This window comes from Papaver somniferum, chromosome 3 (assembly GCF_003573695.1).
Source record: "Papaver somniferum cultivar HN1 chromosome 3, ASM357369v1, whole genome shotgun sequence".
Lineage (NCBI taxonomy): Eukaryota > Viridiplantae > Streptophyta > Magnoliopsida > Ranunculales > Papaveraceae > Papaver > Papaver somniferum.
The window spans coordinates 89,893,583-89,911,166 of NC_039360.1; the positions used below are offsets into that span (position 1 = coordinate 89,893,583).

The 17,584-nt window shown below is 35.7% G+C and overlaps 2 protein-coding genes across 3 annotated transcripts; one reads left to right on the forward strand and one right to left on the reverse strand.

Moving 5' to 3' along the window:
* The first annotated feature begins 236 nt into the window (after positions 1–236).
* On the forward strand, positions 237–5,215 carry LOC113356777 (RNA-binding protein 24-A-like). Its single transcript, XM_026599994.1, has 8 exons — positions 237–1,029; positions 1,570–1,684; positions 2,816–2,945; positions 3,303–3,339; positions 3,469–3,700; positions 4,090–4,222; positions 4,292–4,387; positions 4,722–5,215. Exons 1-6 carry the CDS (start codon positions 796–798, stop codon positions 4,194–4,196), a joined length of 855 nt encoding a protein of 284 aa, XP_026455779.1. The 5' UTR covers positions 237–795; the 3' UTR covers positions 4,197–4,222; positions 4,292–4,387; positions 4,722–5,215.
* A 965-nt stretch (positions 5,216–6,180) lies between these two features.
* On the reverse strand, positions 6,181–10,121 carry LOC113356778 (WD repeat-containing protein 55-like). Of its 2 annotated transcripts, none has more exons than XM_026599996.1 (15): positions 9,938–10,121; positions 9,782–9,814; positions 9,603–9,667; positions 9,371–9,398; positions 9,197–9,269; positions 8,828–8,934; positions 8,445–8,487; positions 8,301–8,357; positions 8,100–8,176; positions 7,809–7,857; positions 7,653–7,699; positions 7,461–7,534; positions 7,318–7,373; positions 6,902–7,028; positions 6,181–6,573 (listed from the first exon to the last, which is right to left on the reverse strand). In XM_026599996.1, exons 1-15 carry the CDS (start codon positions 10,030–10,032, stop codon positions 6,512–6,514), a joined length of 993 nt encoding a protein of 330 aa, XP_026455781.1. In that variant the 5' UTR covers positions 10,033–10,121; the 3' UTR covers positions 6,181–6,511. The 2 variants fall into 2 exon arrangements, with proteins under 2 accessions (XP_026455781.1, XP_026455780.1); XM_026599995.1 differs by having other exon boundaries at positions 9,371–9,458; positions 9,938–10,120.
* Positions 10,122–17,584: the final 7,463 nt, after the last annotated feature.

Genomic DNA, 17,584 nt, shown 5'->3' on the forward strand with positions numbered 1-17,584 from the left:
CCCTCCTCGAGACTTTGGAAGGTCTCAACCATAATAACACCGATGCTAATAGGGGTATCAGTTTGCTTTGGGGTGTACAATTTCAAATATATTGTCTTTAATGAAATTTGGTACACCCCGATAAATAGGCACCCCCTATTAGCAATCTTGTAAAATAACAACAAAATATGCGATTGGTGGAATGAAACTAAATTGGGGTTTATTAGCAGAAAATCAAGAGGCAAACAAAACAAAACAAAAACATTTTTTCCAAAGAGAAAACAGAGGCCCTACCTCCTTCCTCCCACTCCTTTAACTTTGTTTCTTGAGAATCTTCAAAGGGTATTTCCTGCTATACCTTGAATAGAAAAACCATAGCTGCTTCCATAGATTTTTTTTTTCTAGGGAAAAAGAAAACTACCTTTTCTTTGATATAATCTTCTTGAAAGTTCCATTTCACACCTCTATTCGATGCTATTTTTCTTCTCTTCTTATTCTTCTTCTGAAAAACCCATGTTAGATCCCCGTAAATTTCAACCTAGAAATTTTCTTCCAATTTCACCTTATATACTTTCTTAGGGTTTCTCTTTGTAAGGAGGAACCATATTATTTGTTGGGTTGATCACTGTATTCCCTTCTCTATTCTCCAAATTTCTACTAGGCCTTTATACGGGGATTCTCTCTATAACCATGTATAGTGTTTGTTGGGTTTATTTTAGGATAATTTGATTTCTGGGCGAATTTGATCTGATTTTTTTTCCTTTTTTTAGTGGAAGTAGGTATTCTGAATTAGTTACTTGAATTGTTCGAATTTTCATGGCTTATCAATCAATTCCACGTCCTGGATCATCAGGATCAAGTTCAAATTCTGGGTTTCAGTTCTTGAATTCCCCTTTTGGTGATACTACTTACACAAAGGTTTTTGTTGGAGGGTTAGCATGGGAAACACAAAGCGAAACGATGCGTAGTTATTTCGAGCCATTTGGAGAGATTCTTGAAGCTGTTGTAATTAGTGATAAGAATACAGGGAGGTCAAAAGGCTATGGTTTTGTGAGTATTCCTTGTTCTGGGTCTTATTAGTCATTATTTTCTGCAAGTTACAAGCATTTGCTGCTTAATTTTGAATTGGCGTCCTAGTTGTTCAAGGAAAAAATTGCTACTCTTAATATTGTTCTGCACGTCAGTTCACTGATTTACTCATAGAAGAAAATTAGACTTTCCTGCAGAGAAAGTAAGGATCAGAATTGGCTTTTTTAAGTGGATAATTGCACTCTATGATTACGACTTTCCGAGTGTAATAAGTTGCTTTATAGTTTGTTTTGGAGAAAAATAATTAAGCTACATTTAAATAATTGCAGTCTATGATTACGACATTGAACTGAAAACACAATGATAGGGTAGATAGTTCTTGGCATACCTCTAAAGAATGATTTCTCACATTAAAGAAGTAGAATGAGTTTAATTTTTCTTTTCCTTTTTGGTGATATGAAAGTAGAAATGTAGTGTACTTCTATTTTGCTTTCAGTTTTTATTATGGATAATTGGATAGAGGTGATTCTTTCTTTGGGTTTGATTTCTTGGAGGGTTTAGGTGACTTTTCGTGATCCTGAAGCTGCAAGGCGAGCATGCGTTGATCCAACTCCGATTATTGATGGTAGACGGGCCAATTGCAATTTGGCTTCGCAGGGACGTCCTCCACCTTATGGTATTTGTTTTAAACTGAATATCAATTTTGTATGATTTTTATTGTTTTGAAATGCTCTATTTATATAGTCTATAATCCTTCCCATATTTGAAATGAAAGCACTCAGGCACTAAACATTCTTAGATTCCTGGCTCCTTAAAGTCTTCCTTGATCCAACTTTGCTCTCCTAATAGTAAACTTAAATATAGTGACAGCTATTTTTATTTTTGTTACATCATATTCGTTTCTTCATTTCCCTAGTTTTAGTGTAGTAACTAAGATCAATGTGGTTGTTTGTACTACAACTTTACAACCTAATCCTACTTTTGTTCTATAAACCATAATTATTGATGTGGTAGTTTGTACGACAACCTAAGCTCTGGAAGGAATTTATTGTTTTAAGTTTACTTCTCATTTGATGAGATACGCGCTAAAATATAATAATCAGAGTCAAACAAATCTTCAAATTTAACTGTGTACATGGAAGTCTGCATGTTTCAACAGTAAAATAGCCTTGATTTTGGTGGTGTATCAATATTAGATTGATTCTTTTGCATAGAGCCTTGGTATGCGGAAAAATTTTGCAGGATGGAAATGAGGAAGAAGAGCTTTAACTTTGAAGGAAGATGTACTAAATGTTGAGTATGATATGCATTTTGGACATGGACGTTAATTGAGAAACTAGAGAAGTGAATTAATGCCCAGTGAAAACTGCAATCATATGTAACAACGCCCCCTAACAAATCTAAGTGCTCGCGTCTGCATCATGCTATTTTTTTTATGGTACCTGTCTACAGTGCACGAATTGTGGTAGCTGGTTTGTTCTTCAGATCACAAAGTACCACCCAGATTTAACAATAACTCCACAAAGTATAAGCATGTTGAGTTCTGGGAATTGCGCTGTGCCAATTTGAACATGTGAAATAGTTACAGACACTGTATGAAATCTTGTTACTATATGGCTGCACATTGCATTTTTATAGTGTGTCTTATTTATAAACTACGTTAAGGATTCAGACGGATCTTGTGGCATCATATCATGTATATGCTAATATCTACAGATGAGTGCATACACACTTGTATTAGGGAAATCCCAACAATGTCTATAATTCTAAATACTTACATACATTTCTCATTGTCTTGTTTTTATAGGACGTTTAAGGCCAGTAACCCCGTACTTTGGAAGTGGACAAGGTTCGCGAGGCCCTTATGCCGGAAACCCCAACTTTCAACAACCAGTTTCCTACGGCTACCAACATGGCTTTCCATATCCACCATATGGGTAAGTGTGGCTCCATTAAGTAATTGGTCGGAAAGTTGCTTATACCTATCAGGTTTTTTCGACACGGTCAATGCACAATAGGTTTTCCATTGTATTTCAACAGCAACTCTGTACCACCACATTTACTTGCTCATCGGTACTTTTTGTTTATCAAATCATAAAACCATAATGCTGTGACCAGCAGTCAATAAGGAAACTGTGATTGATGGGTGGCATTGCCCAGTCACTATAATATTGTTTTTCAAGAGGGTAACTTGGTTATCCTCTTGGCTTTTATACGGAACAGAAACAATGAGTTGTTTGACTTGTTAGTTACAGTATCTTCAGTTTTTAATTAATCTTGTTTTCCTGATGCAGGTACACAGCTTATGGACCTGAATACGTCTATCCACAGGTCAGTAGCCGGAAATCATGATAATTATTTGAAAAATCACTTGAATTGGGGACAGATTCTGCGAGAGTAGTTGTTTCTAATGAGATCGACATGCTCACAAGAGTATACTGTTTGTTTGTTTTTTGGCAGGGTGTCTACAGCCCTTATATGGGACAGCAAGTTTTTCAAATATACGGAGTACCCGGTAATACAGCCGTCTACCCGTATTGTCAGTTAAGTCAGCCTCTTCCTGGTAATCATGGCTATACAGCACTTCAGGGCTATGCAATGCCAGGTCACCACGTTATGCAACTTAGCACGGCCACTGTCAGTGAAGCGGCCACAACACCCACTCCTTTAGTTCAAGGATCATATCCCACAGGTAGTATTTTCTATGCAGGAGTGATTTGCTCCCTTAGTTTGAAGTACATTTTTCTGTGGTTTATATTTTTTTTATGATCTTGAGTTGGATTTCCAAATGTTGTCAATACAAAATAAATTCTGGCAGCAATGTCTACCTGCCAAACCTGAAGTTCGGTTATATTCACCATATGTGCATGGGACGAGAACCCCCATCAAATAATTATTGAGATTTACCTGATCTTTGACAGTCAAAAGGAAGATATTCTTCACCCACACTCGTAGAGAATTCATAGGGTATTGCAACACTTATTGAGATGTCAAGACACTGCTTTAACTTGCGCTCAACTGTGTTACCTCCATGTGTGTTTTTGGTTTCTCAATTATCTAGATCTATTCGCTGCATGATAGGTATGGTGGCTCCAGTTCCAGCACAACCACATTTTATGATTCCTGTCCAGTCTCCGCGGTTCACACAAGACAGCAATGGTTCAGATCGACGGCAAGTCGAGGGGTAGATCAAAATGACAAATCACATGTTGAGGTAGAATATTATAATGCCATTTGTTTACTTTTAAGCAGCATGTGGTAATAATTAAAGGATTTGGCACAGGTATCCTGAAAATCCAGCAAGACTAAGAGCAGCCTGCTACTTTGAGTGGCAGACTTCAAATCTAGCCTTGCCGATTATCATCTTTGCATTGTAGAGGTAAGATCTGATTTAACATCAGATGCTGCTATAGATTCTTTTATTTCTACACTGCCATTTGATACCAAATTCTCCGCCCTCGCAATGTCTATTAGCACGAGACCTGCTTACTTTCTCATATATTCTTCTATTGCAAACTTCTATCAGGCAAGTTCGTTGTTTTTTCAATTCACCTACAGATAGGAGTATCTCTTATCATCTTCAGTAGCATTGCTACTCTAATAGTCATACGCCAGATGCTGCGAATAAAATACACTTTTCTTTTTTATGTCGAGTTTATATCTCCTCGAGTTGTTTAGACTTGATCAATAATTATGTTCTACTTTTATTGCAGGTCATATCATAGTAGCATTCACTAGAGATACCACAAAGTTAGGTCGAGTCATTCACTCATATAAAGGGCGAAATACCAAAGGAAGAGTATGGACTCTCTTTCAGCCATTTACCATTTTCTGTAAATCCCCCTCCGTATATATCAGCACTCTGCCGAAACTGAACCCTGCTGGCAGAGATATTAGAACTTGTCCGGTGCTCGGATCTGGGTTTCGAGCATCCATTGTAGAAATTAAAACTCAGCTGTGTGTAAATGCATACGCAAAACAACAGAATCAACATATGATTCTTCTCCTTTTTAATCATCTGAGCCCAGAATTTGGGTTGTACAGCAGTCACTTCTGTCCTTTCTAGTAGTGTTTTCTGTGTGGTATCTGGGGCAATCTTTGTATATAATTAATGTCAGAAGCTGATTCTGAAGCTTTTAAAGATGATACAGTATAACCTTCACAACTGATTTCGTATAATCCCACTAAAATTGTTAAATCTTCATTATCATTTTGGCCCTGCGCAATTTTCAAGTAAACTGCGGGAATCCGCTGCGCTGGTATAATATAAATCGATGCTTTTTTTTTTTGTTTTTTTTTTTTCAGTAACTGTTCTGAATTTGATTCCCCAATCTAAGTGGTGTACGTCGCTGTGAGTGCATGAAGATGAGATCTGTCCTTGTAAGAGCTTCAATGGAAAAATCTGGATATACATAATAAGCACAAGGCATCTACTAGATGGAGAATCACATATCCATGAACTCTTGAATGAGAAATTTAGGCGTGTGGGACAAACTCCAATTTTCTCCATTGATGTTCACCAGTAGCCCATGTACGATCCCGAATGGTCAACACCTTCACAACCAGAAACTCATCTTCAGTTTCAGGAGCAGACCTTTTCTTCACAGTACTTGATATGCATATGACTTTATGACAATGTCCCACAATTCGGTTATCACATCCTAAAGCGCTTAGCTTTTCCTCCATGTACTTCACGGGTGGTGGTAGTTTCAATCCAAGGCGATGATGTATCACCAGTGGTAGGATGATACAGAGAAATGCATCCTTGGTGGTAATACATACCACACCAATCACAATTTGCCTTGGTAATCCATACGGACCTGGACGTTGTGTCTATTAACCCTCTGTGAGGCGAAGCAGTTGCAAATTTAATAATTTCTTCTCCTCCTGATTTAATAACATAGAAAGCTAAACCAGAGTCTAGTGTTGGACTAAATCCTAAGAAGATCAATTCTTTTGTGGTCAACTGATACGGCTACATTTTGGTTGTCCATTATGGAAAGATGCGGATGTAGAACAAGGACTGGGAGATAAATCAAATAAGATTGTGATAATATAGGGAGAGTTATTTGTTCCCTTCTGTTTTCATGACAACTATATCCTATCTGACGAAACAAACCAGGAGAAAACTTATAACACCGAGACGTACACTATTAACTAAATAACTTGCTCAAGACCTAAAATCAAATAAGATTGTGAAAATATAGGGAGAGTTATATGTTCCATTCTGTTTTCATGAACCAAAAAGAGAACAACTATATCCTATCTGACGAAACAAAACTTATAACACCGAGAAAACTTGTAACACCGAGACGTATTCAGTATTCACTATTAACTGTGAATAACTTGCTCAAGCCTATCAAAACAAAACAAAAAAAAAAAACTTGCTCAAGCCCTAAAATCTATTGTAATCTTTATAAATGTATGTATTTACTTAGTAGTTTTGATCCAATCTCATACAGAAGGGTGATCGAACTGGAACTACAAGGACAATTTGAGCACACTACATATCTGCAAAGAATTCACTGATAGAAGACTGTGCATTGTTTCCCCTTCGCCTATTACCTACAAAACAATAAAAACAGCGATTGAGAAACATAAAACTATGCATTGATGAAGTTATTTATACCAAGAATAATGTCACCAGTAAATTATCCTCATTATCACAGAACAATAGAACACTTTTCCATAAATTCCTGAAGATGGCTCATGAAATGGATAGTCCAGGTTTCACAAAAATAATGCTGGACTCTTGATAACACTACTGAAATTATTCTCAGACTTGCAGGCTAGCACAAAGTCGCAGAGAAAGATTAGTCCTAGAAAGACGAGAACATGTATGTTTAATTTGATTATCATATTTAAGTAGGATAAACAATTCCCAAATACACACCTGGGTTAGGTTGGGGGGGTATAACGTCATCCTCTTCCATAATATCACTATCACTATCAGTAGCTACTGTCTGACCACCAGTTGGAGCCATTCCAACACCATTTAATAGTTCATCCAAATCCCAAAGCTAAAGAAACAAAACATTCAGAACTGTATCACTTGTTGCTGTATAAAGAAAAAAAAAAATACCACATTGATGCACAAACGAGTATGCTCATTACTTTTGCATACAAAGGAACAAAGTCATACCAAACAACTATTTTGAAGGGTGTTTATTGGTTTAAGCATGTTTCCTTGGGAGCATATTAAAAATATGTGAATATCCTTAAAGCGCACTGAAGCATTAAAATGAGCCTCCCGCCAAAGGACAATATAAGTACATAAAAATGCATGCTTAGACGAGCGTGATATCGTACCTTCAACATTTGATCATGTGAAATACTACCCAAATACTTCTTATCGTGAGAAAAGGCTGCAGAAGCAAACATAGGCTTAGAAATGCTGTTTTGTAAAAACACAATCAGCGCTCTTTTATCAGGAAGAATAACTAAAACCATACCAAGGCGCTCAACAGGGCATTCTGAATGTTCTGCAATCGGTTGAATTACTCTGTTGGGTAAAATGCCAACCAAGCTGTAAACAAGCATAGAGAACCGATTATTAAACAGTAAGAACCACATAAATAGTCTAAGATTCTAATGCCATACATACATAAAGAATTAGTCTGTACTACCATAAGTACTCCTCTTACCTAATAAGACCATTTTCTGATCCAGTGATTGCTCGGTCTTCATCAAGCTGGTATAATTAAGAGGCAAATTCCAGTAAGAGGTAAATTCCAGTAATTTTAGTTAAAGACTATCACTGGATCAAGAAAAAATTGAAAAAGGAATCCATGCATGCTAACCTTGAGTAACACATCGATAGAGTTTGATTGAAGACCGGTAAATCGATCACTGTAGATTAAGAAACGAAAAGAACTTATCATGTAACTATAAAGATTAAAGAAAAACAACTTATGAAGGTTTCTTAATAGGCACTGGAAAGCAGGAATTAAGTTTGGATCAATTTGCTAATATGACATATACAATCCTTTCTTTCATCTTTCGTGCATGATATTATTTTCATAATTTAACTTTGGACCAATTGCCCCCCTAAACTTGGATCAACTGTATCCAATAATATTCAGAGAACATACCTGCAATCTTTCATATATCCCCACGAATATAATAATAGCACTCCATTCTGTGTTCCACAAATAACCTTTTGACCATTCTGACAACAAATTGTGAAACCACTAATTAGACATGTATGCACACACATAAACAGGAATATGATCTCAGGAAAAAAAAAAAAAAAGGAAAAAAAAAGTAAAAAAAAAAGAAAACCTTGATGCTACCTTCATTATAACCACCGAAAGCGGTTCATCTTCAGAAAACTCGGACTGAGTTAACACCTGCTCTTAGCAATAAACAACTGATTAAAAATCCTGAAAATCACAGGATAAAAAGAACATCGATGCCAAGTGACATAATTGACGTACCTTATTCCTTCGGAGACTACATACAGATAGAGTCCCATCTCCACTTGAAAAAGGAAAAAAACAAAACAATCAGTTGAACAAAATATACAAATCAGAAGATAAACTCTGTGCAACTCAGAGTGAGTACTGATAGTAACAAAGAATCGTACAATGATGAACCATTTAAGACCAAACAACAAGGAAACCAGAAAAGCACAACAAATAAAAAAACAGGGGCATTAACAAACAAAGTCAACCTAACAGTCGCTTCTTCTGTTTCTCTGCTCCTTTTCCCTTTTCATTTTATCAATACAAGATATTATGCATTTGTAGAGTTTTCAAAATCTTCATCAACAAACAGTGAACAGAATCATATTTCCGTGAATTCCAACAAATTTGCATACCTTGTAGCCAAAAGCTTCCCTGAATCAGCAGAAAAGGTCATATCAGAAATATACTCTTCATGAGCTTCAAAGGTATTGCAGCATGTCTGTTGCCTAGTGTCCCAAACCTGCAAAAAGTACAATTTCATATTTCAAATGCAAATACAACAAACATTCTAAACTGATTGCCTCTCGGTCTTGTACAACAAAGCTCAAGATTACATTGATCCAGAAGGAACTTTGGGCCATACACTGAAGTTTTACACACAGCAATGACAATGTCTGATACTAGATTAGTTCTCTAAGACATTGAAACAGGAATAAATATGCGAAGTGGTTAAAACAAATCACTAAATGTAGAACGATAAGATTAAGAAAAGTTGCAGAGACCTTAATAGAACCCTCGTCATCTCCTGAGGCAATGGTTGTCTCTGTTAAGTTGACTAATCGATTAACAGCAGCCCTACATCAGAACAAATCCGTATTTTCTTCATAACTTTGTATCACTAGAATTCACAACTATATGAATTCAGAGTAAGTGCCAATATAAAAGAAAAAACTCACTCATGAGCATTTTCTGAGCGAGCAATGGCTGCTCCCGTCTCGACATCCGTGACAAGAATTGAAAAGTCCGGAGAGCATGTCACAATTGCTAGTAGTGATTAGTGAAAAAAGAAAAATCAAATCAAGGGCACTAAACCAAACCAAAAAATTCAACTTTTGTAACTTCTGCCCTTCACATAAGAGAAAGAAAAGTAACAAAACTAAAGCAGAAAAACACTTTAAAGAGCATTACCACGTCCCTCATTGATGAATCTAACTGCTCTACAGGATTCGGTATGTGCCCGGATTTCAAACAGCCTATATAACAATATTAAAAAGAAATCAACACAACTAATAATCGTCTCAGTGAAACCCTAATTTGTTAACTTTATGGTTATTAACAGAATTGAAAAGATAAAAGAATGAGTGTACCTTTGAGGTTGAGAATCAGCAGCATAACGGTACCTATTAAAAGTTATCATGTAATTAGTTATTCAAAACATGAAAGACAAAATTGAGGAAACAGTATAATTAAGTGAGACTGTGATGGTGATGATGAGGATGTTTCAAAGTAGTATTGGAACTTACAATTGAAGATCACCAGTTATGAGACCGACACCAATTAGAGGATTAGAAGGATGGAAATCCACATCAAACGGGAGCTTTCCTAGATGGACTTCCATTTCGATATCTTTTCCTCGATTCCGCAAGAAACAGCAGTATGAAAATCTTGAGTGAGGAACGGAAAGGGGTTTATGCTAGGGTTTATTCATGTTTATCGTTTCTTTCGAGGAAAATTATCCTCGGGCCCGACCCATGGGTCAACTAAGGAACTTTTTTGTTTAGTCCAAAAAACCCAATCCGGGTTAATGTGTAGTCCAACGGGGTATATATTTTAATCAGTGGTCCAAAAAGGTTTTAAAAACATGAAATCACCTCTCTATCCATAACTATAGACACGTATGTCAGAGTAACAGGTGAATACGCAGGTGTAACAGTTACCTTTTTTAGTTTTATTTTTCAGTTTTCTTCTCTCTTCTGCAACTTAAATTCCAGAACCATAAATCTAAACTGCTTCTTTTTCTTCTCAATCAAAATAAAAAAATCATCAGTTACAGAAAAATTGAAATCGAAAGATCGAAAATCATCAACAACGGTTACAGAAATCCAAAAATCATCAGTTACAGAAATCGAAATCAGTTTCTGACCTAATTGTCATTACACTCAATTGAAGAGAAAAAATGGTTACGAATAGAACAATTAAGCGGACGATTAGAGAAGAAATTGTAGAAGAAACCCTTCACCAGCAAAAAGAAGAAGAAAAATTGTTGATGATTCACCAACAGAAACCTCCCCTGCTGCAAGATCGTCGACAACAAGAAGTATGAGTGAAGTTGTTACTCCGTCACCAACAAAGAAAGCAAATGTACCTCGGAAAAAAGGTAAGCATGTCAGAATAAAACCTAATTGTAATTGATTTTCGATTTTTATGCTAAATGAAAAAAGGTAAAACATCTGTACATGTCCATATGTACTCCATATTGACGTGCAATATGTTCTCATATTTGAAAACCTAAAATAAGCACCACTACATACCAATATGTAGTGTTAGAAAACTAATATATATGAAATGTTAAAAATACTTACATATCAACTAACAAGTGTGTCCTACATATTGGTATGTTTTCTGATACTTCTATCACTGTTATGTATATGATCTAACACTACATATTTACAATAAGTATTTGTAAGACTTGTTAGACACTTGATAGTTGATATGTAGTATTTTTAGTATAGACAGTGATAGTTGTTAGACTTACATATCAACTAACAAGTGTGTACTACAACCTGATTTGAGATTGAATAAGCACCACTATCAATATGTAGTGTTTTTAGTGTTAAAAAATACTTACATATCAACTACATATTGCCATGCACTGTGTGTAACCTGCTTTGAGATTGAATAAGCACCACTATCAATATGTAGTGTTTGTAGTGTTAGACATACTACAAACAACAAAACAGAAAAGCAGCAACAGCTAAATCACCAACAGTAGGACAAGAAAAATTATTCCTGCTTCACCAACAGTTAGTAATTCTTAATAACGAGGGGGCGCTGCCCCCTCGATCCCCGTAAATAGTGATACATATGGCATTGTTGTGTTTGTTTATGAATATGTAATGATGCATTGTGCTACTTTTTCAAGTTTCAATATGTTTGATACTAAATATCAGTAAACACTATACATGTGTAGTGTATATTTCTATTTAGATATGTAGTGTATATTCCTATTTAGATATGTAGACACTATCAAATACTTACGCTTCTAATGGACCAACAGCAAAAGCAGCAGCAACAACTCCTTCACAAAAAAAACAAAAAGGCGAGAAAAGCTGATATTCCTTCACCAAAAGCAAAGCGAAAGAAAGCAATTGTCATGAAAGCTGCTACTCCTTCACAAAAAGAAAGAAGGGTAGGAAAAGCTAATATTCCTTCACGAAAAGCAAAGGGTAATAAAGAAAATGTATCCCTGAAAGAAGGTACATTTCTTAGCTATTGTTCTCTATTTGATGATTAAAAAGCATCACTACATATTTATAATTTTAGATCGAGTAATTACCACAAATATATTCAATATGTAGTAGATATTATAACTACATATTGATATGTTCAATACTTTTAGTGATGGAAAATATGTACCAGGTGCAGGTCATGTAATGGTTTTAGATCCTTGTTATTACGCAGGTAAAAAGCGTAAGCAAGCAGCTGGAAAACCAAGGAGTTTATATCGATCCGGTTTCAGAGGCTTGTATGGGCTTGTGAAGAGGATTAAGAAAACATAAAACCTTAAATTGAGTGTCTTGCAGTTATTGCTCATCAGTGAAGCATCGTATGGGAACCTGCTCCTAATGTTCTGGTACACAAGTTTTGATTTAGAACATTGGTTGAAGAATGAAGAAGGAGTCACCAAAATGTTACGCTGTTACAAGAGAGGTAGATATCCAGACAAGCTTACATTCCAATTTGTAAGGCATGGAGAAAAGTATGAGCTGTCAACCACACCAGAAGAAATGAGAATCACTTATGGGATGCCAAGAATGTCGAATAGGGAATATGAAGATTTAAAACTGACATTAAAAAGTGGATGGCATAAAACTGCATTCTTTCAAAGGACTTTTCCTGAAGTACTGGAGAATGGTAAAAAGATGACTAGGCCAATGATTGAAAACACAATCATTAACATCATGAAAATAACACCAATTAACGTAAAAGTTGGTAAAGATTCTCTGTAAACGGTGGGTGATAAATCAAATGAAGTTTCTCAAGAATCTGAGGAAGATGAGGAAGATGCCGAAGATCTTGTTAGGCTTATCTGCGTATATATGTGCACTTCATTTTTTGCGCAACAAAAGATGCAAACTCTTTGACTGAAAAATACATTGGTTTCGTTGATGATCTTGAAAACGCAAAGAATATTTCATGGCCTGACCTACTCCATTCTTACTTAAAGCGAGAGCTGAATGAAAGCGAGGAAAGCTTAGAAGACATTACTGGCTGTGTTGGTTATTTGCTGGTAAGATTTTATTTACGTTAAACTCTTTTGTTTTGCGTGTTTCCACTACATATAAGTATTTCATGGTCCATTCTAAAACTACATATCAATACTTACAGCCTTGGTTTGCGGAGCATACCCATTTGGTGGAGCCAGAGAATATAGTGATAGAACCTGAAGGAATGTATGTACCAAGAGCTGCTAGATGGAACCACACAAAGATATGTACTGAATTCCTAAAGGATATTGATCTTTCTGGGTATGAGGTAAACATACATTATTAGTTGAACTTAAAAAATAAATTTGCAGTACATATTTTGTCAACAAAATACATATTGATAAGTACATAAAAATTGTGCAGTTCCATGAAGAATTCATAGACGGGTACACAAACCATGAAAAACAAATTCTTAATCGTATCTCAAGAAGGATTCAAGAGGAAGAAGATGCTGAAACCCCCATTGAAGAAGATGACAACGCTGAATCGGAAGAAGAGAAAGAAGAAGAAAATGGGAGTCCAATGGAAGAAGATGAGTCAGCAGATGGGGGAGAGGATTGGGAATCTAAATATAATGATTTGAGAAGTATAGTCTCCGATAAATGGAATGAAGTGAACACAATGCAACAAGACAATCCAACGGTTGATGCTTTAAAGCTTGTTCTGATGTTGCATGAAATATACTCGAAAGCTTTCCCTTTGCAGAGAGAGCCATCCATGAAGATTATGTTAGATTGGGATGTACACCTACGCAAACCAACCCCAATGAAGATTTGGATGTTGACCCAACAGTTGAAGTCAGAATGCCAGTTTCTCCAAAAGATCAAACAAATGTTAATGCTACCTATGAAGTTCCTTTATCAACAACACCTACAGTATTGAAGCCCCGCTGTGTTGAAGTTCAGATTTCTGAGGTTAGAAGCTGGGCTAGATCTAATTTGGAGCAAAAAGTCAAAGAGATACAGGTGAAAAATAACAACAAAAAAAAACACGCAAGTAAGTAGCATATCCAGTATGTAGTCTAAGTATAAATTTAACGTTCACTTTGTATTGTATCAAGTGTGTAGTTGTTTTAAGTGTCTGACACTCACAATATGTACCATATCAATATGTAGTGGTAGAAACTTACATTCTTGTAGTGGTATCTACCACTACATATTGGTATGTACTGTTAGATAACAATACATATTTATATGTTGACAGTTTCAATTGCTTTATGTTGACAGTTTCAATTGCTTTTTGCAGACTAATCCACTTGAAGTTAAGCAGATAGCAACAAAGGAGTTGGTTACAACTATACAAGAAACAATGGCTTCAGTTGAAGTTATGTCCCAGAAATCTGAAGCCTATAACGTTGTATCGGCGGCGGAAAGTTTTTTGCTCATGGATGTACCTTTGTTTACTGAGATGTCGAATTTGGAACAGATCGAACAGCTCTCCATCGCAGATTATTTAGATTTGGCAAACTCCGACATTGGATTTTACGTCGAAGAGTATGCAGACCTCCTTCTGGATAGTGGTACTGATTAAAACCTTAGTCTTTTTGGTATTGACTTGCGACAACATTTTGAAAATTTAATTGGAAGAGATTTGCAAAATGTAGAATTTACACAACACACAACTGAGCAAAAAGAACCCAGTGAATCGAAAGATGCAGGTGAAGTTACAGCTAAGCAACAAGAGCCCATCTCATCTAAAGATGAAGATACTTTGGAACTTCCATCACAAGATATATTGGAGGTTCCATCACAAGATACTTTGGAGGATCCATCACAAGATGCTTTGGAGGTTCCATCACAAGATATTTTGGAGGTTCCATCACAGGTGAATGATACGTACTGAATGTTAATTTGTACATACTTAGTTTTATTCTTGAGTAAGCAGTTATGTTGTGTTTTTAAAAGTACATATTTTTTTTGTTGATAAAAAATGCAGGAACCAGTAACCACAAGTCAGAAACAAAAAATGGCGAAGGTGTACAAAAATCCCGTCGCAGAGGAGCAGCACACACCTACCAGACCCATTACTCGTGCCCATCCTGCAAAAAACAAAGATGACATTTACGAAAGTGGAAGTAAGTTCTCTGCATCTTACAAATAACCCAAGAAGCCGAAAGCTGGAGCAAATGAAGCAATGACACTAAAGAAGAACAAAAAGCTTAAATTGCGCCGCAAGGTGTTCCTGAAACTGAATAGATCGCCATTCTATAAAAACTTGAAGGATGATAAAAAATTTATCCTCTCCACATTCTTTGATAATGCAGACTTTTTAACGTGAGTTCTTAAAAATAACCTATATCCATATCTACTACATATTGATATTTACTTTTGATATGCAAGCAATACCCATGCATATTATTATATTTTGCTTGGGTACATATCAATATGTTCTGTTACACAAGAATACTAATCTTTTCGTCGTTATTTTCCAGCTCAATTGCTTGGAGAATGGGAGAAGGTGGTCTTTGTGTCAGTGGTTCTACAGTTGAGGACCTTGTACATAACGCTTCTTTAGAGAAAGACCTTCTCTAATATGGACAATACAATCTTAATAAAAAGTTTCAGAAAGACCAGCCGAAGCACGAAATAGACAAAAAATACTTAGCGGTCTTGCATCTGGATCCGTCCGCTTGGGTAAGTTTGTTGTCTTACAGTGAATACTTAACACACCACATATTCATATTAAAGTATGTAGGAATAGGTACTTGCAATGTTGTTGTGTTTTATGTAGGAATAGGTACACTACATATCTATATTGCATAAACATGATTAGATATGACTCTTCAAGTACATCTCAGTTTTCAATTTAATGTCGAGTTCTCGAATAAACTTGAAGGAGGAGTAGAAAATTTTGTTTACCAACCAATAGTGGGGATGGATAAAAATATCCAGAAGATTCTTGTACCAATGTGTCATTCCAACCTTCATTTGACACTACTTGAGTATGACTGCGAAAAAATGGTGTTCAACCACTACAATTCTTCTGCGAAAGATGGGAGAGAAATTTGTTATCCAAACGCCACAAAAATGGCAGATTGCATGTTCAAACCTATCAACATATACTTGGTGGATAAAGGAAAAGAAACATTGAAGGATGTACTAGTCAATGAGTGTGAAGCACATCAACAAGGAAAATCACCAGACTGACTAGTATATGTGATGCATTTTATGAAGATGAAATCGAAAAACAAATATGTAGGAGTAACTTTGGGAGATGACGAGCAAGTGCAATTGAAGAATCGAAACAAAAGGGTCGATTTAGTATGCAAATTGCTGACGGCATCTCCACCAGAAATCAATTGGAAAAAGTAGTCTGACAGAACATATTGATAAGTATGTAAAATAAGTAACTAGCTTTATTTTATTGTTTCCATTTTAACAAATTTACAAAACAGTACATATTGATATTTACCTTTTTTCAGGATTACATTTGATTCAGTATTGGTTACAATTCATGAGTTTAAATATTGCTTTTCCTTTCATGCTGGTTAATCATATCTTTGGAATGTTCAAAATAGTGGATATGTAGTGATATTTGAATTGTGTTACTTTGTTATGAATATGTAGCAATACATATCAAGATGTAGTGGTAGACAAAACTATATGAAAAGTAAAAAAAGAAAGATTTTTGTGTTGTTGATATACGAGGGGGCGCTGCCCCCTCGACCCCCGAATAGATGGTGAATTAGCTGGAAAACCACGATGTTTAAACTTAATTTACATTTTGTTGGTATTTCTATTGCATTTTTTTGGCATTTCCGACCCCCGTAAATTCAGTACATTGATATATGTTATAGTATACTACTATTGATATTACACGTCCGTATATCTACTACATATTAATATGTAGTAGAAGATCCTTACGCTACAATACTGGCTGTAAGTATACTACTGCATAGCTATATGTAGTGGAAGATGCTTACACTACAATACTGACATGTAATATCAGTATCTACTACTACATGTAGTGATAGATACTTACACTACATAAATGATTTTACATATATACACTAGTATATAAAAATTACTAATAACGAGGGGGCAGCGCCCCGAAGATGGTGAATGATACTTAGCGACATATTTCATTATTCGAAAAATCAATATCACTACATATTGGAAACCAAAAAAGTTCTCAAAAACAACAAAAATAGTATATTTATACACTTATAATGTTTGTACTGTAAAGAAACTGTTCTTAATTAAATTCAGTTGGTACTGACGAATCAAAACATTGCAAAGTAGACTTGTCGCGGTGAGCTTTTCAAATAGTAGTTGGTGGAAAGAATGTCAACGTCATCGGTATACTGCATTTCACATTCTATTGCACGTTCAAGACTGTGATAAAAGAAAAGAGAAATCAAAACACTACTTACTTAAAAATACATTGTACTGTATCATCCTACCCCAAGACATATCTTTAATATGTACTGCTTGAAACATATACCTGTCACAAATCATTCTTCAGAAATTTCATATTGACGGATAAGAGTGCGTGTTGCCTTGTTGTGATGAGTTTTCAAATTACAGTTTGAACACTTAACAGATTTTCTACTATTATCCCATGTACTTTTAATATGCTTTCCCTTTTTCCTGCCTGGTGGAGCCCTAATTACAGCTGGTGGGTCATCTACGTGATACTTATCAGGCCTGTGAGAAAAATACAAAATCGTAACTACACAATAAA